This window comes from Drosophila elegans, unplaced genomic scaffold, assembly GCF_018152505.1.
Source record: "Drosophila elegans isolate 14027-0461.03 unplaced genomic scaffold, ASM1815250v1 contig_476, whole genome shotgun sequence".
Classification (NCBI taxonomy): domain Eukaryota; kingdom Metazoa; phylum Arthropoda; class Insecta; order Diptera; family Drosophilidae; genus Drosophila; species Drosophila elegans.
Genome location: NW_024545863.1, coordinates 10430919 through 10447370, shown reverse-complemented (window position 1 = coordinate 10447370; position 16452 = coordinate 10430919). Strand labels below are relative to the sequence as shown.

Genomic DNA, 16452 nt, shown 5'->3' with positions numbered 1-16452 from the left:
TTTATGGGTCAAGTGTAACGTTTACTTAACGCCTTTAGTTCTCTGAGAGAAAAAAAGATCAGAAAAACATATTTGCCTACATTTCGTAATCATGGCTTAAGCTTTTAACTTACGAAGTTCTTGTTCAAATGTGCTGTTGTAGAATATAAATTATTTATTTATGAATTGCGTTTAATAATAATTACGATAAGTATTATAACAGGTTACAAATTTATTAAAATAGTACACATAAACAAATTTGGCATTCACTTATGGCTTAGGAAAATGTGCTATATCTGTCAATACAGAAAGGTTATTCCTCAAGTCGTGAGTTTTAGAAACAATCCGAAAAAGTTATTTTTTAGTGTTTTAAGTCTTTTATCTTTTTCTGTCTAGAATTATTTAGTACTTTACTTTATTATATCGTTTTAAAGCGAAAACTCCAATATGTTCTATGATAGCAGTTTTTAATAACCATTTTACCGAGCTAGTAAAGTTTTATTACACCTTGTTTCTGTTTGTAGTGATATAAAAAAAGTATTTCCGAAATTTTAAGTTGTCAACTTGCTTGTGCTTAAAATAATGAAGAAGTTTTGCTTTAATAAAGCTTATCGTTCCGCCAAAAAAGGGTTGTAATAAAAATGAATAGTTAAAAAACAAAATCCAAAATCTTACTAAACGAATTGACCATGAGACCTTTTTTTATCATCGCATTTACCGCACACTTGAAAACATTACCAACTCTAGATCAATGGTAACAGAGAACCCGAAGAACAACCACTATGCCACCTAACAAAGACATCCGGTTAGCATGCAACGCTTCATGGCAGCTTGTCAATTCTAAGCACATTACTTATGGGCTCCCCTTTGCCCCCGTCCACAGCCCCAGTCCCAGTCCCAAAAGCGATCACCCGCTCCGCTGACGAACTGTCTGTTCAGTTGTTTGTTTGCCGGGCCGCAGAACGTGCGGCGACTTAGAAAAACCGCAAATGAGTTTGAACTACCGGACAGCAGTTTTGCATTTCTGCATAAGTGGCCTGTCCTCGGCTGATTGTTTGCGGTGCGGATGGTGGTAAGCATTCGTTGTCGCCTGCATATATATCATAATCGAGCTGGCTGACCGGCTTAGCGTTGAGTCATAAGCCATGCTAAGCCAAAGGCCCGGAAAGCTTCGAGGCAAAAGTAACCATAGCAGATTCAGAAAGCCAAGTTCGTTGTCTCAGTCTTTCGTATGCAGCTCAAGAGGTTGGGCATAAGAATACGAGGCAAAAACATGCATAACGGAAAGACGGACCACCAAAAGAGTCCTAGCCTTGCAGCATGCACCAGTCGGAGATATATTTATACATATATATCTGCTCATACATAAATTGAAGAAGCCTGGACTTGCTTAACGAGTGCCAGTGAAAAATGAAAATCAATGACAGTAAAAGACAAATTGTGCGCCAAGTAAAAGCAGACAAAACAAAAGGAGTGGGAGCACCACAAAGGCCCTTGAACATTTCGAGTTCGCGTATTATAAACGACTAACCGTGACAGCAAACAGCCCGTCGAAGAGCCCAGAACCCAGAGCCCAGAACCCAGAGCCCAGCACCCCAACTGCAATGGCAACACAACGCTGGGCTCGAGATGGAATGGAGCTGGAGGCTGCCAGCAGCAGCATAACGAACTAAAATTCAAGGTTCATGTCAGTAACCCTAAGCTCCAGTCCCGACACAACAATAAAAGCAACAGCCAAAGCATAAGACACACACACAGAAAGATGTTCTCTCTATGTAGAAATCGACTAGGGCCTCTTTCTCCCATTCACTCGGTGGGCTAACGAACCGAACAGAGCTGTGCCAGATTTAATACCCTCACTTTTATTTGAATTCGGGTTTATCACACTCTAAAAGGGGTATTGCAATATTTCTTTTTGAACTGACCTCAAGATCTGTTACTTTGTTTAACATTACACATTACACACTCATTAAATTTGTTGTATTTCTTTGAAATATTCATTAAGTTTAAGACGCTTATCAAAAGTTAAGAGCATATTTTTTTTGAAAACATCTTTTCATTACAAAGACTCAATCCACGCACTTTTAAAGTTTTTGATAGTAGCAATAAACTGGCATTGCTTGATCAAATTGATCGGGTTTTCATAATTCTATGCAATTAAAGCTTTAGTTATTTCCAAAAATGATTAAGATTTTACACTTATTCCCCAACTTAATTGTATTTCTAGTAAATTATTTTTAAAAATTGCTAGGATGCCGATAATTTTCTGCATTTAATAGGAGTTAATCCATTACGAATTTCTGGCTTTAACTAGAATTTCCCAGAGGGTATTTCCATTTCGAAGTGTCTTTTTATGAAGAGATTTTTAGCGCTAAATTGGCGTACGTTGCATGCCGTCTCTGACTGCAAAACTGCAAGTCTGTCTTTGCCTGTCTGACTAACTGACTGACTGACTGCCTGCAAGCGTCGAGTACCAAAGTAAATTTCATTTTAGTTCTCTTTTCTTATTGGTGCGACGACAACTGTTGCGTCTGCGCCAGGTATCAGGGCATGTGGACAAGGGACTGAGGGCTTGGGACTTGGGTTAAGGGACCCGGGATCCGGGACCGCTTTACTGCCTATTACCACGCATGCATGACAGTCGCACTCCCCTTCCCTTCCCCATCCCCTCCACCCACACTCCCGCTCCCGCTGTCTAGGCGGAGGACTTGACTGGGTAAATGGCGTCCCCGTGGGGTCGCATTTTACTCCGTACCAAACGCCAAGTCTCTTCTGAGTCTCTGAAGTGTGTGTGTGTGAGGGTTACCTACCATTCCAACTCGGTCCGTTGCAAATTGCAGCTGAGCCATTTACAAGTCATTGCCGGAATGCGACTAAAGTCAGGAATCAAATGGAAATTTTTGAAATTGTTTGACAGCCAGGGTAATCAGTTATTATGTAATTATGTCTCAGCTAAATGAATATTGATTGACTAACCGACGAAATCAGAACTTTGGGAAAATGGTTTCCCACAATTTGGGCTTCTACACAGCGGCAGTAACCAATTCTTTACCATTTCTCATTAATGTGCGCTGCAATTAGTGATCAAGTTCAAGTTCCCATTAACGAATTAACTCTTAATTGAATGTTCCTGTGAATAGTCTACAACTTGGGCAAAAACAATCTTGTAGCTGTTGGGCTTCCACGGGCGAGTCAAGTGTTTTGTGTCTGTTTTATATAATAGCTGAAAAGCTGAAAGACCCCTTACTAAGGTCGTCATTTATTTATGACATGAGTTTTGCGGCCCCAAACTATGCCCGAAAACAAACGTAATTATATAAGCGATGCCAGCCAACAGAGAGAAAAGAAAATCACAAAGAACAACAAGTTGCCGGGCCTGTCTGGGCCCACAAAAGAGTTTTTCGAGCCAAACAACTCGACAAAAAGAAGCAGGAAAGCCGAAGAGAAGCCAGAATTATATCATACAAGATGTGGCCTGGCTGATATTTTGGACGGGCCTTGTCCGCCCGAGTCTTCCGAGAACGGACCGACCGGCGGACGATGATTCAGCAGCCAGAGGTCGCAGGCAGACGGGGCTTAATGAATACCTTGCAGATTTTGAGGAATTGATGCTGCGGCAAAAAAAAAACCCAGCCGAAAACAGAAATTACGTTTCAATGATGGCGTTGCCAATGCGAATTGCGGATGGCGATGATGATGATGAGACGCGTGAGATATTTCCAATACGATTTACGTGGTTTCCGCTAGAATTGTGAAAGAATTTTGTTCGCCAGTTACCGTAAATGTGGGACAAAGCCTTAAAGTTTGTTTACCCCTGAGATGATGACTCAACGCTGGGCGACAATCTAGAACACAAACTAAAGGAATTGTTTGACCACTTGTTTTGTTTAACGTATTTATTAATAATAGTAATTACGCATTAACCTGAAGTCGAACTTATTTACTTGGCTTTGCTGGCTCAGTTTTCTTCGCAGTGTTTACTTTAATAACAGTTTTTAAAGAGTTGTAAAAGTCGCATAAATTTACCTGTCTGACACTTTTAATAAAACAATTTTTGTGTTTTGTCTTTGCGGAGCACAAATATCTATAAGGGATTTTAATAGATAGGTGAACAAATAAGTCGTCTTTAAGTAACTATGATATGGTCTTTTTTGGCGTTGGGGTCCAAATTCAGAATAGAAAAGACAGTTAAAATGTACACCTACCTAAGCTATCTTGAGGATAATAACGGCCAGTTTAAAGCTATTAGATATATATTTGAAATTTAAAAAACGTAATTTTATTTCCTCAAAAAAAAAAATAAATGAAAATAAATAGTATTTCCTAACATTTCTAGTTGACAATGATAATGAATTATAGACGAGTTAATTTAAAAAAGGTCTTCCGTTTACATTACTTTTATTTTGATTCAAAGATTTTATTTTTATTGCGATTGTTTAACATTTAAATCTAGTCGAAACAAAACAAATCTAATAAAAATTCACCAACTCGAATATTTTCAGAGTTCACCACAATGTTGCCAGTGCCGAGCAGCCTGCCAGAGGAGTCCAGCATGCGATCGACCAGCATTGAGCCCATCACCTCCACGGAACCGACGACAACGCCGCGCCAGGAGAGCGAAGGAGCCAACCTGCAGCCGGATCAGAGCCACATCCAGCACATTCCGCTGCGGGACGAGCACGCGGAGAGCAGTGGCAGTGACGACGCCACCACCGAAATGCTGCGGGAGCAGCGGCAACACGAGCAGGACCAGCAGCAAAACGAACTGAATCAGATCTCTAACGAGCAGGACGACGTGGTCAAGGATCTCAACAATTTCCGACATCCGGCCACGCTCATAACGGCCAGCAATAGCAACAGCAACAGCGAGGAGAACAGCGAAATCGAAAGTGAGAAACGAGCTGAGACAACGACGCCAGCAGCAGCAACATCCACTGCGGCAACAGCAACAGGTACACCGGCAACAGGTACGCCAGCAACCTCGAACAGTTCGACAACAGAGGCCGCAGTCCAGAGCGAGCGCGAAGAAGATCCCTATCATGTGCATATACTGTCCGAGAATCATGATCGCCTGGCCGAACACGAAGATTATCAAATGCTCTCGACCAGCACCGAGGAGTCGTCCACTGCAACTACCACCACCACCACCACAGCAACATCGACCAGCACCACAGAGTCGGGGCTTGTGGCTGGTATTGTTGTCAGCCAGGAGAACAAGGCAACCGCTGAGCCCTCGACTGACACCGAGTCGACATCCACGTCCACAACAACAGCAGCGCCTTCAACTGCAACAACATCGCGCGCACGCGCCATGCATATGAATGAGCCAGAAAATGAATCGGCCACCACAATAATGCCGGACAGCGAGTCGGGTCCAGTGATTAATATTGTCGAAGGACAACACAAGCTGCAGGAGGAGGAGGAGAAGGAGGAGGAGAAGGCGCTGGCCAAGGAGCCGGACAGCAGCTCCACCACCGAGGCTTCGACCACCAGCACCACCACCAGCAGCACCACCACAACCACCGAGCCATCGCCATTCGTGGCCTTCGCCGGCGAGGGTCGATCGGCGGGTGGCGGCGACGATGTGGAGCTGTTCCTGCACCACAACACCAGTAGCCACGAGCAGCTCATGGATCTCAGCGATGTCAACATGGACGCCGACCAGAACGAGGGCACCACCACCACCACCACCACTAGCACCACCACATCCACCACGACCACCGCTCAGCCGGATACGGAAATGCCCAAAATTGTGGAAATAACCGCCAGCGGAGATACCATGCAGCGAGAGTGCTCTGCCAATAACAAGAGCTATAAGGTTAGTGAGCAATTAAGAAGATGCTGCAACACAAACAGCAAAAAACCCTAAGAATTCATCTATGAAGAGTTTGAATTTATATAGAAATCTTTAGATTATTTCAGGTTTTAAAGAGAAACCATCCAGATCTCTTGTTATTTTGCAGGCCCTTTCATATATAAAATCGTTTTAAAACTTTGCCTAAATTACCAAAAACAAGTAAATGCACTGATAAATACAGTTAAGAAACACTGATCCACAAAATAAAATAAACATGCGTTGCTAATATTAGGAAACTAAATATTTAAGTAAAGCCTAGAGCTTTACTAACTTCAGTTTCTAAAATTATTAGACTTATTAATTAAATTCCACTTACAATCCGCTGACCTACAAAATATATCACAATTTTATCATACAAAGCCAAGCTAATAGCACTGGAGTACAAATTTAAATCGATAGATGAAACCTGGATTTTTCACTGATTCAATGACTATCAAAACAACAGTCATACAACAAGTACCATTTTATTTAAATTCAAATAACTGTTTTCACTTGTTTTCATGACTGTTTTATTTTTAATCGTTCTGCCAGTTATGCTTAAAATCGTTTTTGTTAATAGCTTATTATTTTGTTGAAATGTTTTTGTACTTGTGTTTTTAGCACACACAAATAAGTTGTGTGTGAATAAAAACGTTTCGCGTAAATGTAAATGTTCGATGTCAATAATTTTTTTTACTACAAATGAGGAAGTTATTTTCGAATACTTTGATCTTTTGACATTTGCAACCGACTGACGTCAAAATATCTTAAGATCTGGTTTTTATTTCCGAATTGATGTCAAGCATGGACAAAATAAATTCGTTTGTTTAAATCCAGTTTGACCAAATGCCAAATCCTATGATAACCATGATCAAATCAGAAGAATATATGTCAGATCCTGACCAGAAGAGAAAGCGGGGGCCAACGCCTCCATTTCCCTGTCTGCCTGCCCACTTCCTGGCACGCAACTCCAATTTGCCTTGTCGTCACCTGGATTGCATAATGGCAACGAGTTTTGGTGCTCATAATGAAACCGGTCAGAGTCAGGCTCACTTTTTTAGCATTCGGCAGCCAGCATCCAGCGCAGCTGCTCTGTGCACTCCAAAAAAAACGACGAAAATATATTTCGGTGAGCTTTTCCCGGCTGCTGCTCGCCCAAGCAGTAATTATGCAAATATTTGCCCACCTTAATATTCACAAACAATATGAGGGAAAAGGCAAGGTGAGGAGGAAAATTCCAAGAAATTGCTGGGCTTTGATTGATGTTGACATCGCATTTGTGGTTGGGCATCAGCCCAACCCAATAGCCAATCTGCAATCTTCCAGCAATCATCACAGCAATGTGACAATTGCCGGCGTTTTAGTTTAGTCATCAGACAAATATTTACAAAATTAGAATGATTCGCTTATCATTTAGTTAATTAACAGCCATCGGGCAATTTAAGCTTCAATAATTTGCAATAAATCGCGCCTTTGTGCGTCTGTCCAAGTGTGACGTGTTCATCAAACGTTGCACTCCGTCTCTTCGTCCCGAATAATGGCGTCCAGACATGTAAGCTTTTATCTTGGACTTCATCGGGTGTTTATATATATTTTTCAGATAGGTACATGTGGTCTTAGCAACGCCTGCAGCTGGCACTACTTACTGACCAACCCATTTTCTGCTGCAATGCCTGAATCTGGGTGTTGATTTTGTTTTAATTAAACGTTCATTGGGCTTTTCTTTTTTCAATACCCTCACTTAAAGTGGGCTTTAATCACTTTTTGTATAGATAATTCATATTTTAGGTATACAGAGTTATATTCTTTTTTTTATTATCACTATGGCATTGTTTAATTTTTTTTTTGAAAATAAACATTTTGTTTTTTTTAGTATATGTGAACGTGAATGTAAAGAAAGTTTTGCCAGGCCGAACTTTAATGATTTAAAAAGAAATACATCGTTAAAAAATGAGTGTTACTTGTAAAATCGGGCATCGTATCGTTTTACCCTTTGAAAGAGCATTTACACTTCGTCATTGTCCTCGCCTCATCTTTTATTAATATCGTTTTTTCTTAATCTTTTAAATTGTTTGTGTTGTAGTTTTCATAATCGAGTTTGCGGTCCGCTTCGATATGAAATAATTTTTGCTTTCACTTTTAATGAATTGTTGTCGATGGCTGATCGGCCCTCCCCCTTCCACCACCTCCTCCCTCGCACCAAGTTTTTTTTTTTTTTATAAATTGCCATCGATTGGCGGACACGTGCAACATGCCAAGCCGCATGCCGCAAATGTTTTTCAAGTGAGCAGCCGAATAGCTAAGAAAACAATCAAATAAATTGCACAGCTTACCGAGTTTTTTTTTTTTTGGTTTCCTTTACAGTAGTTTATTGTGCCAAAGTGGGCGTTTTGGGGCGTTTGGCTCACTGCTTTTATGGACGCCAAGGCTCAAAAGTTCACAAGAATTGTGCTCATTTGGTGTCATTAAAGAAAGAGGGAAGGGGAGGTAGTCATGGGTCTCGACACGACGGTCATTAAAGAATTTCTGGCCATAACAAAGGGGCGTGAATTCTTACACCTGAGAACCCAGTAAAGCTAAACCTTTAGGCAGTGGTTAATTAAAATAATAAACTGCGCAAAAAAGTTTTTTTCCGCTTGAACAAAAGACTCTGGCAACGAACTTGCGTGGGCTCCGTGGAAATATGACATATTTGGTTATTGGAGCACCACGCACAGAGCAGGAAATCTCAGGCCCTGATTGCCTTCAATCAACAAGCCAGATGATTGATGAGCTTCGCTCCACTCACTTGTTTAGTTAGCTGTGCAAATTGACGTAATTTCTGCGCAAATAGCTTTCACACAGCAAAATGGAGGAAGTGAATTTGGATAAGAAATATAAGTGGCTCAGTAGGTCGATCTTTGGCCATTACCGGTATAAATTGCGGTTGTTCTTGGTAATCAAATTCATGACTATTGTGGTATTTACAGCTTTTTTTAAGATAGCGAAAGTTGCGATTATCTTTTTTTAAAGAATTGAGAAAGGGAAAAAGGGAAAGGAAAAAATACAAGGCATTTTGACTTCTTTTGAACCTTAGATGAAAAACTTTGCCGATTCAGTATGGCAAAAGCATAAAAGCATAAACGTTTTGTTGAAAATATGCTTCAATACAATTGCTAGGAAGGAACCAAAGTAATCACAATCCAATTATCTGTTCAAAAACTGTTCAGTTGTGTAGAATCGTATATAATTTTCCAATTGAGACTTAAATGTTTGTGCGGCAAATTCTATGCTTAAAAATATTTTTATTTACCATTTTTTTTAACAGCTTTTAGAACCAAACGCTGCAAATAATATATTTCGAGAATAGTGATACAAATTTTCTTTGTTAACGTACACAATTTGGATGATAGTTAAGTGTTCTTGTCATTAAACCAAACGTTTCGGTTTTTATGTATATAAACTGAACCAATTTTAAGAACTAAGTCTCGGTCCGAAATAATATTTAATTATCAATTTATTGATAACATAATTAATTTTAACGTTAAATGGTTATTTATTATCTATTATTAGATTATCTTTATTATATTTTATTTTACTATTATTATTTATTTTCTTTATTTTACTTATAGTATTGAATATATAAATATATAAAAAAAATACAAAAAAAAAAATATATATATATATATATATATATATATATTTAATTAATATTTAATTATCAATTAATTGATAACATAACTAATTTTAACATTAAATAACCGTATTATCTTTATTTTGCTCATAGCCTTGAATGAAGTAGTTATATACGAATTAATGCAAAATAACATTAAATTATATGAAATTCAATCTAACGTTAGTAATGGTCAATGATTAATGGCCTTAGGTATAACACGCTAAAAGAAAAAGATTTGGTTCACTTAATAATATTATATTTTAGTGCTCAGCTTGTTGATTTATACCTTACATTATATTTTTCCTCAGGTTCGCTTTTATTACTACATTGATCAAAATTGGAATTTTAAAATTGACTATAATATTCAACATTTTATATTTATTACTCAATATTTAAAATATACATTAAATCATAATATTATATACAATGCATATTTAATTGTGAAAAATTAGATTAGAATTAAATTAGATTTAGAGTATTTCCTATTTGATTTTAATGCTTTTAATTAAATTTAACTTAAATTTTGAGGTATAAAAATCAATTCATTTTCATATTTAAAACAATTTAGAACCGCAATGAATGAAAATCAAAGCGACAAATATTTTAACTGAGTAAAAAATATTTGGACTTACTGCGTTTTTTTTTTACCAGTGTAAGAAATTGGTAGATAGAATTCAAGTTCTGAAAATGTACAAATTTACCAAAGAAAAAACGCAATAATTTATAATATAGTACCTGTTTTATTAAGAGAAAACGGCCATGAATCCAAGAGCTTGGACATTAATGTATCAATAAAATTCACAGCACGGCGAGCTGATGGAGCGGGAGTGCGACGAGCGGTGCACCTGCAACCGCGGCGACTGGATGTGCGAGCCCCGTTGCAAGGGTCTCAGTTATCCGCGCGGCAGCCAACGCAGCATGGCCAATCCCAATTGCCGGGAGAAGCTGGTACCGGAGGACGAGTGCTGCCGGTTGATGGAGTGCAGCGAGCCGCTGCTGGAGCCAACACTGGTCGCCGCTGAGGGTGCGGCGTCCTCCACCGAGGGAGTGGGAGCGGTGACCCTGCCCACCACCGAAGACGAAGGTGAGTAGCTCGAATCTCCAATCTCTAAGGCGGCAGCAGAGGAACTCGCTTTTTTTGGCTTTGCTGTAGTCGTAGCTCGTATTGCATTCCCAAATCATCGCCTTCTAACATGTGCCGTGTTCTCTGTGCCTCTCCTCCCCCCCGCCCCCTCCCCCATAAACATGTCCCATCCACGCTGCTCACGCCCATCGCACATTGCCACCACCCACGACCACCCACCACCAACCACCAACCACCAACCGCCAACCGCCCTAGCAGCCACGCCCAAGCCGCGCACTGACTGCCACCACATGGGCGGTGTGTACAAGTTCCGGGAGCGGTTGGAGATCGGCTGCGAGCAGATCTGCCACTGCGCCGAAGGCGGCGTCATGGACTGCAGGCCGCGCTGCCCGGAGCGGAACCATACGCGGCTGGATAAGTGCGTGTTCGTGAAGGATCCCAAGGACGTGTGCTGCCAGCTGGAGCTGTGCGACGTCACCCTGGACGATCATGAACAGCCCACGCCGCTGCAGAGCAACGCCAATGAGGATCCGGAGGAGCCGAATCCCTTTGGCTTCCAGGAGCAGGGTAGAGATGCCGGCGGAGCGGGAGCGGGAGCCGGAGCCAAGCCCACATGCACATTCAAGGGCACCGAGTACGAGGTGGGACAGCAGTTCCGCGACGGCTGCGAGCAGTTGTGCCTGTGCAACGAGCTGGGCATTCACTGCGCCAAGTTGGAGTGCCCCTCGAACTTTGGCCTGGACGTCCAGGATCCGCTCTGCATCCGCTGGGAGCCGGTGCCGGCGGACTTCAAGCCCTCGCCGCCGAACTGCTGTCCGGAGAGCATGCGTTGCGTGGACAATGGCACGTGCAGCTACCAGGGTGTGCAGATCGAGAACTGGGCGCCCGTGCCCACCAATCTGACAGGTAAGATCGTGGTTTGCTCAACTCCAGCTTCCCATTCCCATTCGCATCCATCCTCGAACATGGTCTCTCTCACACAGGTTGCGAGCAGCACTGCTACTGCGAGAACGGACGTGTGGAGTGCCGGGCCGCCTGTCCGCCGGTGCCGGCTCTTCCTCCGGCGGACCTGCCCTGCCATCCGGCACTGGCCCGCCTGCTGCCCATTCCCGACGACGAGTGCTGCAGGCAGTGGGCCTGTGCGCCGTCAGTCCCCAAAGCGGAGGAGGAGGAGGAGGAGGAGGATGCAGCCACGTCGACCCATTCGTCAGTTCCAGGAAATGGTAAATAGACGTGCATGTCAGAGTTTACCCTTTCGTTTTGAACTTTGCATGCCTTAACCAAGAATGTATTCCCACCAAGTCGCTTCATTTCTTTGAGCTTTGTCACTACGAAATCATGATCGTTATTAGTTTGTAAATTTTATTTAATTGACTTGTTGCGCTTTTGCTAGCTGCCATTCCCTCACTTTTTATCGCGCTGACATGCTATTTAACTTGGTTTTACTTTATTTTTTATTTTCTACGCGCATCACAATCAATTTCAATATTGTTATTCACGCCATGCATTTGTAAATAACTAAACTGCAACAACAACCATCCAACATGCAACCGATAACAGAAACCACAACAACGACAGCGACAGCAACCGTAGCGAGCAGTACCGCCAGTAGCAAAGTGCCCCCCGTCAAGAAAGATGAGGATAAAAAGGCTTCGCCCGGTGGCGCATTCTATCCCACCCTGGATGGCAAGCCACCCAAGTCGATTGGTGCTTTAGGCATCTTTGAGAAGCCGGAGAAGCCCGAAAAGGGCCACAAGAAGGTGCAGCATCAGCAGCAGCAACATCAGCAGCAGCAACATCAGCAGCAGGAGCAACAGCAACACCAGAACGACGTCATATTCGATGGTGACCGCGCGGAGGAGCAGGAAGGTCCTCTGCCCCCGAATGGCGGATTTGTGCCCTTCCAGTTCGGCCACCAGCATCCCCATCAGCCCCACCTCGGACCCTATGGCTTCTACAATCCCGTCAAGCCAGTCTACGAGGACTACAATCCCTACGAGCCCTTCGACATCAATCCCAATGGCACACCGCAGGGAAAGCCGCCACCAGTGCCGACTAGTCAGTCCGACTTGTTCAATATATTGGGTGCTGATCAACCAGGACATCAGGGTCATCCAGGTCATCCTGGTCATCCTGGTCATCCTGGGCATCCTGGACAGCCAGGACCACCGCTTCATACTGGACAACCGCAAAAAGACAATCACAACCTGGGTCCTCAAGTGCGAATCGAACAGATACTGCAGCACCTGCAGCAAACTGTTCCAGGTGGACCGCCACCACCGCCCCACCAGCAACATCAGGCACTGGCACCGCAGCAGCAACATCCGCAGCAGCAGCAACATCCGGGTCACTATGTGCCCATTGTGCACAGTGGAGTGCCACCGCCGCCGCCAGGACATGGCATTGCCATTGTCGATGGGCAGACAGTGGCTTACGAGAGCTACCCGGTGATTCCGGGACTGGGAGTGCCCCCCCACATCGGTGCTGCCACGCAGCAACACCAGACGACCCCGCAGCAGCACCTGCAGCAGACAATCCTGCCCAGCTCGAGCACCTCCTCGGGCCTTTCCACGCAGGCCAGTGAGCACAGTCTGCACCACAACCAGGACAAGCTGGCCAAGCAGCAGCAGCAGCAGCAGCAGCAGTCAGGTTGAGCAAACTATTCTAGTCACAAACCCTCTAGTAGATACCCTCTACTCTGCTCAGCTCTTCTCTAGCAACAACAGACACACTGCGACAGGGTCCTACTCCACTAACTGAGACAACAACACCAACCACAAAACAAACAAAACAACAGACACTCGCACACACACGTTCACCCCAAGCACCCACACACCCATTTATCACAGAGATCATCCATCATTAACTTGCTTGCAGCCTTCCTAATCCGCAACCCAAGCGATAACCAAACCAGAATCGTTAATTAACAAAAAACTCTAACAAAAACTTAAAATCTAAGTCAGAGATGAGCAAAGAATGATCTCCGTGGGAAAACGTAAACGCTTTTTACAAAAATACCGTTTCGAATTAAATATTATTTTATGTTACTGAAAAATTTATAGATATTGAAAAAATATCTATAGAGTTAGTCTGAATCAATTGGTTCTTTAGTTTATTTTATTATCAATCCCACCAACACTGATAACAAGAAACTGATATCGCTTATACCAATTTTATCTTATAGATGATAAATGTTGATTTAAAACAGTCAGTATTTAACATTTGCCCTTTTTGTAAACTTTATTAGATTACAAATGGTATTTCAGTTTCTGAATAGTATTTATAATTTGATTTAATTTGTTACCAATCTTTTTTAAACCAATTTAAACGTACAATGCAACATTGCTCATCTCTTGTCTGATCTTTATCAAGCTTTAAATAAACCTAAAATCTTAATTTGATTTTCACAACTAGGAGCTAGCAACCTGCAGCCTGACATTGAAGTTCACACCCTGGAGGCCATCGATCCCCGCTCCATCCGCATCGTCTTCACAGTGCCCCAGGTCTACGTGAATCTCCATGGACGCGTGGAGTTGCGCTACTCGAACGGACCCAGCAACGATACCTCCACCTGGGACCAGCAGATCTTTGCACCGCCCGAGGACCTCATCGCCACCTCCCAGATGGAGTTCGATCTGCCCAGTCTGGAACCAAACTCTCTGTACAAGGTTAAAATCACTCTGATCCTTCGCGACCTCAATTCGCAGCCCACAAGCAGTGTGTACACCGTAAAGACGCCGCCGGAACGAACCATCACGCCGCCACCGCCGTTCACCGACTACAGGCCAGACTTCCAGGACATCTTCAAGAACGTAGAGGATCCCGAACTGACGGTCAGCGAGACGAACTCCAGCTGGCTGCAGTTGACGTGGAAGAAACTGGGCGACGACCAAATGGAGTATGTCGACGGGGTGCAGTTGCGCTACAAGGAGCTGACTGGCATGATCTACTCCTCGTCGCCGCTGATCCATCGCACGTTGACCAGCTACACCATCCAGAACCTTCAGCCGGATACGGGCTACGAAATCGGACTCTACTACATCCCGTTGGCCGGACACGGAGCCGAAATGCGTGCCGGACACATGATCAAGGTGCGAACTGCCCAGAAGGTGGACGTGTACGGCTTCGATGTGACCGTCAACGTGACCAAGGTGAAGACCCAGAGTGTGGAGATCTCGTGGAACGGAGTACCCTATCCGGAGGACAAGTTCGTGCACATCTATAGGGCCATCTACCAGAGCGACTCCGGCAAGGAGGATTCCAGCGTCTTCAAAGTGGCCAAGCGGGACAGCACCACCGGTACCCTGATCATGGACCTCAAGCCGGGCACCAAGTACCGCCTCTGGCTGGAGATGTACCTGACCAACGGCAACACCAAGAAGAGCAACGTGGTCAACTTCATCACGAAGCCAGGTGGTCCGGCCACCCCCGGCAAAACTGGTAAGTCGCTGGAGTCCATCGTAGATTAAAGTTACCACCAAGTTTATTCCCTCTGAAGTCTTGCTGTTTTTCGAACGGATCGTAAAGGGATTTAAAATGTTTGGTAAAGAGAAATTAAAAAGTGTTCTACCTGTTATCTTTCTAGATTTTATCTCATTTTTACTTGAGTTCCAAATTATAAATTCCATATCTTAGAAGTAGAATTGTCATTTAGTTCCGTTCAGATTTGTATGCTTATTAGGCTGACAACCTTTAGATTTGAATTATATACTTTACTTGAGTTCCAAATTTTAAATTTCATATCTTAGAAGTAGAATTGCCATTTAGTTCCGTTTAGATTCGTATGCTTCTTAGGCTGACACCCTCAGATTTAAATTATGTACTTTACTTGAGTTCCAAATTTTAAATTATTTATCTTAGAATTGCATATCTTAGAAGTAGAATTGCCATTTAGTTCCGTTTAGGCGGACACCCTCAGATTTCAATTATATATCTTATATATTTTTTGCATCCTAACCTTACGTACTCCCCTGGTTTTTTATCAGGCAAACTCCTGACCGCCGGCACGGACCAACCCGTGGGCGACTACTACGGCCCCCTTGTGGTGGTTTCCGTGATCGCCGCCTTGGCCATCATGTCCACCCTGGCCCTGCTGTTGATCATCACCAGGAGACGAGTGCACCAAACGGCGTCCATTACGCCACCCCGAAAGAGCGACGCTGCCTACGACAATCCCTCATACAAGGTGGAAATCCAACAGGAGACTATGAGTGAGTACAACTGAATTAAAATAGAAAGCCCTCAAAGATTTCAAAATTTTAATGTGAAATCTCTTCATTGCAGATCTGTAACTGACTCACGATGCCCTTCAGAAAAACTATATTAATGGCAGATTCTTGTAAATATTGATTGAAAAAGATGTGGGAGAAAAACTCAGTGTCAGTAAAGAAGTATAGGTAATAATCTGGAATCAATCGGATTTTATCGAATGGAGAGTAAACAATTTTCTTAAGCCGGCGCAAGATCAAAAAATTTGTTCAAATCGGAATGGCCGCCATGTTGTATGTAGTGGTTAAGTAATCTAGAAACACACATCTTTTGTTAAACAATTTGTGACTTGTGTAAATAGAGAGAGAGTGAGACAGAAGGAGGCACCCTATGGAATAACTAATTGAAAAAAGCTCCACAACTAAAATTGGCCTCGCTGGGCACATCGATTCTTCTAGCGATTTCGAAATGCATACGAGTTTAGTTAGTTTAACTTGTAAATTTTAGCTTTACACTTATCGTAATTGAAAGACGCATCAGCAATGTGACCAACAACAGAAGCAGCCATAAAGGGCTCGGTGATGCGTTCTTCAAATAACAGTCCATAAATATTTAAATTAGCTTGTAAAACGTAAAGAGATATGCATATGTATGAGTGTATGGATAATAAAGAAAAAATAATAAACCCTA

General features: G+C 42.9%; 1 protein-coding gene across 7 annotated transcripts in view; it reads left to right on the top strand.

Moving 5' to 3' along the window:
* The window catches only part of LOC108141108 (putative epidermal cell surface receptor), a 24665-nt gene extending 8213 nt beyond the window's left edge, over nt 1–16452 (top strand). For 2 of the 7 annotated variants that reach the window (XM_017264319.2, XM_041709142.1), the window contains exons 3-10: nt 4482–5797; nt 10275–10554; nt 10810–11460; nt 11538–11777; nt 12115–13203; nt 13969–14994; nt 15540–15764; nt 15838–16452. In XM_017264319.2, the coding sequence (XP_017119808.1) occupies nt 4482–5797; nt 10275–10554; nt 10810–11460; nt 11538–11777; nt 12115–13203; nt 13969–14994; nt 15540–15764; nt 15838–15845 (4835 nt within the window). In that variant the 3' untranslated portion in view covers nt 15846–16452. The remainder of the gene's footprint in view (nt 1–4481; nt 5798–10274; nt 10555–10809; nt 11461–11537; nt 11778–12114; nt 13204–13968; nt 14995–15539; nt 15765–15837) is intronic. The other 5 variants (XM_041709143.1, XM_041709146.1, XM_041709145.1 and 2 more) reach the window with 5 other exon arrangements.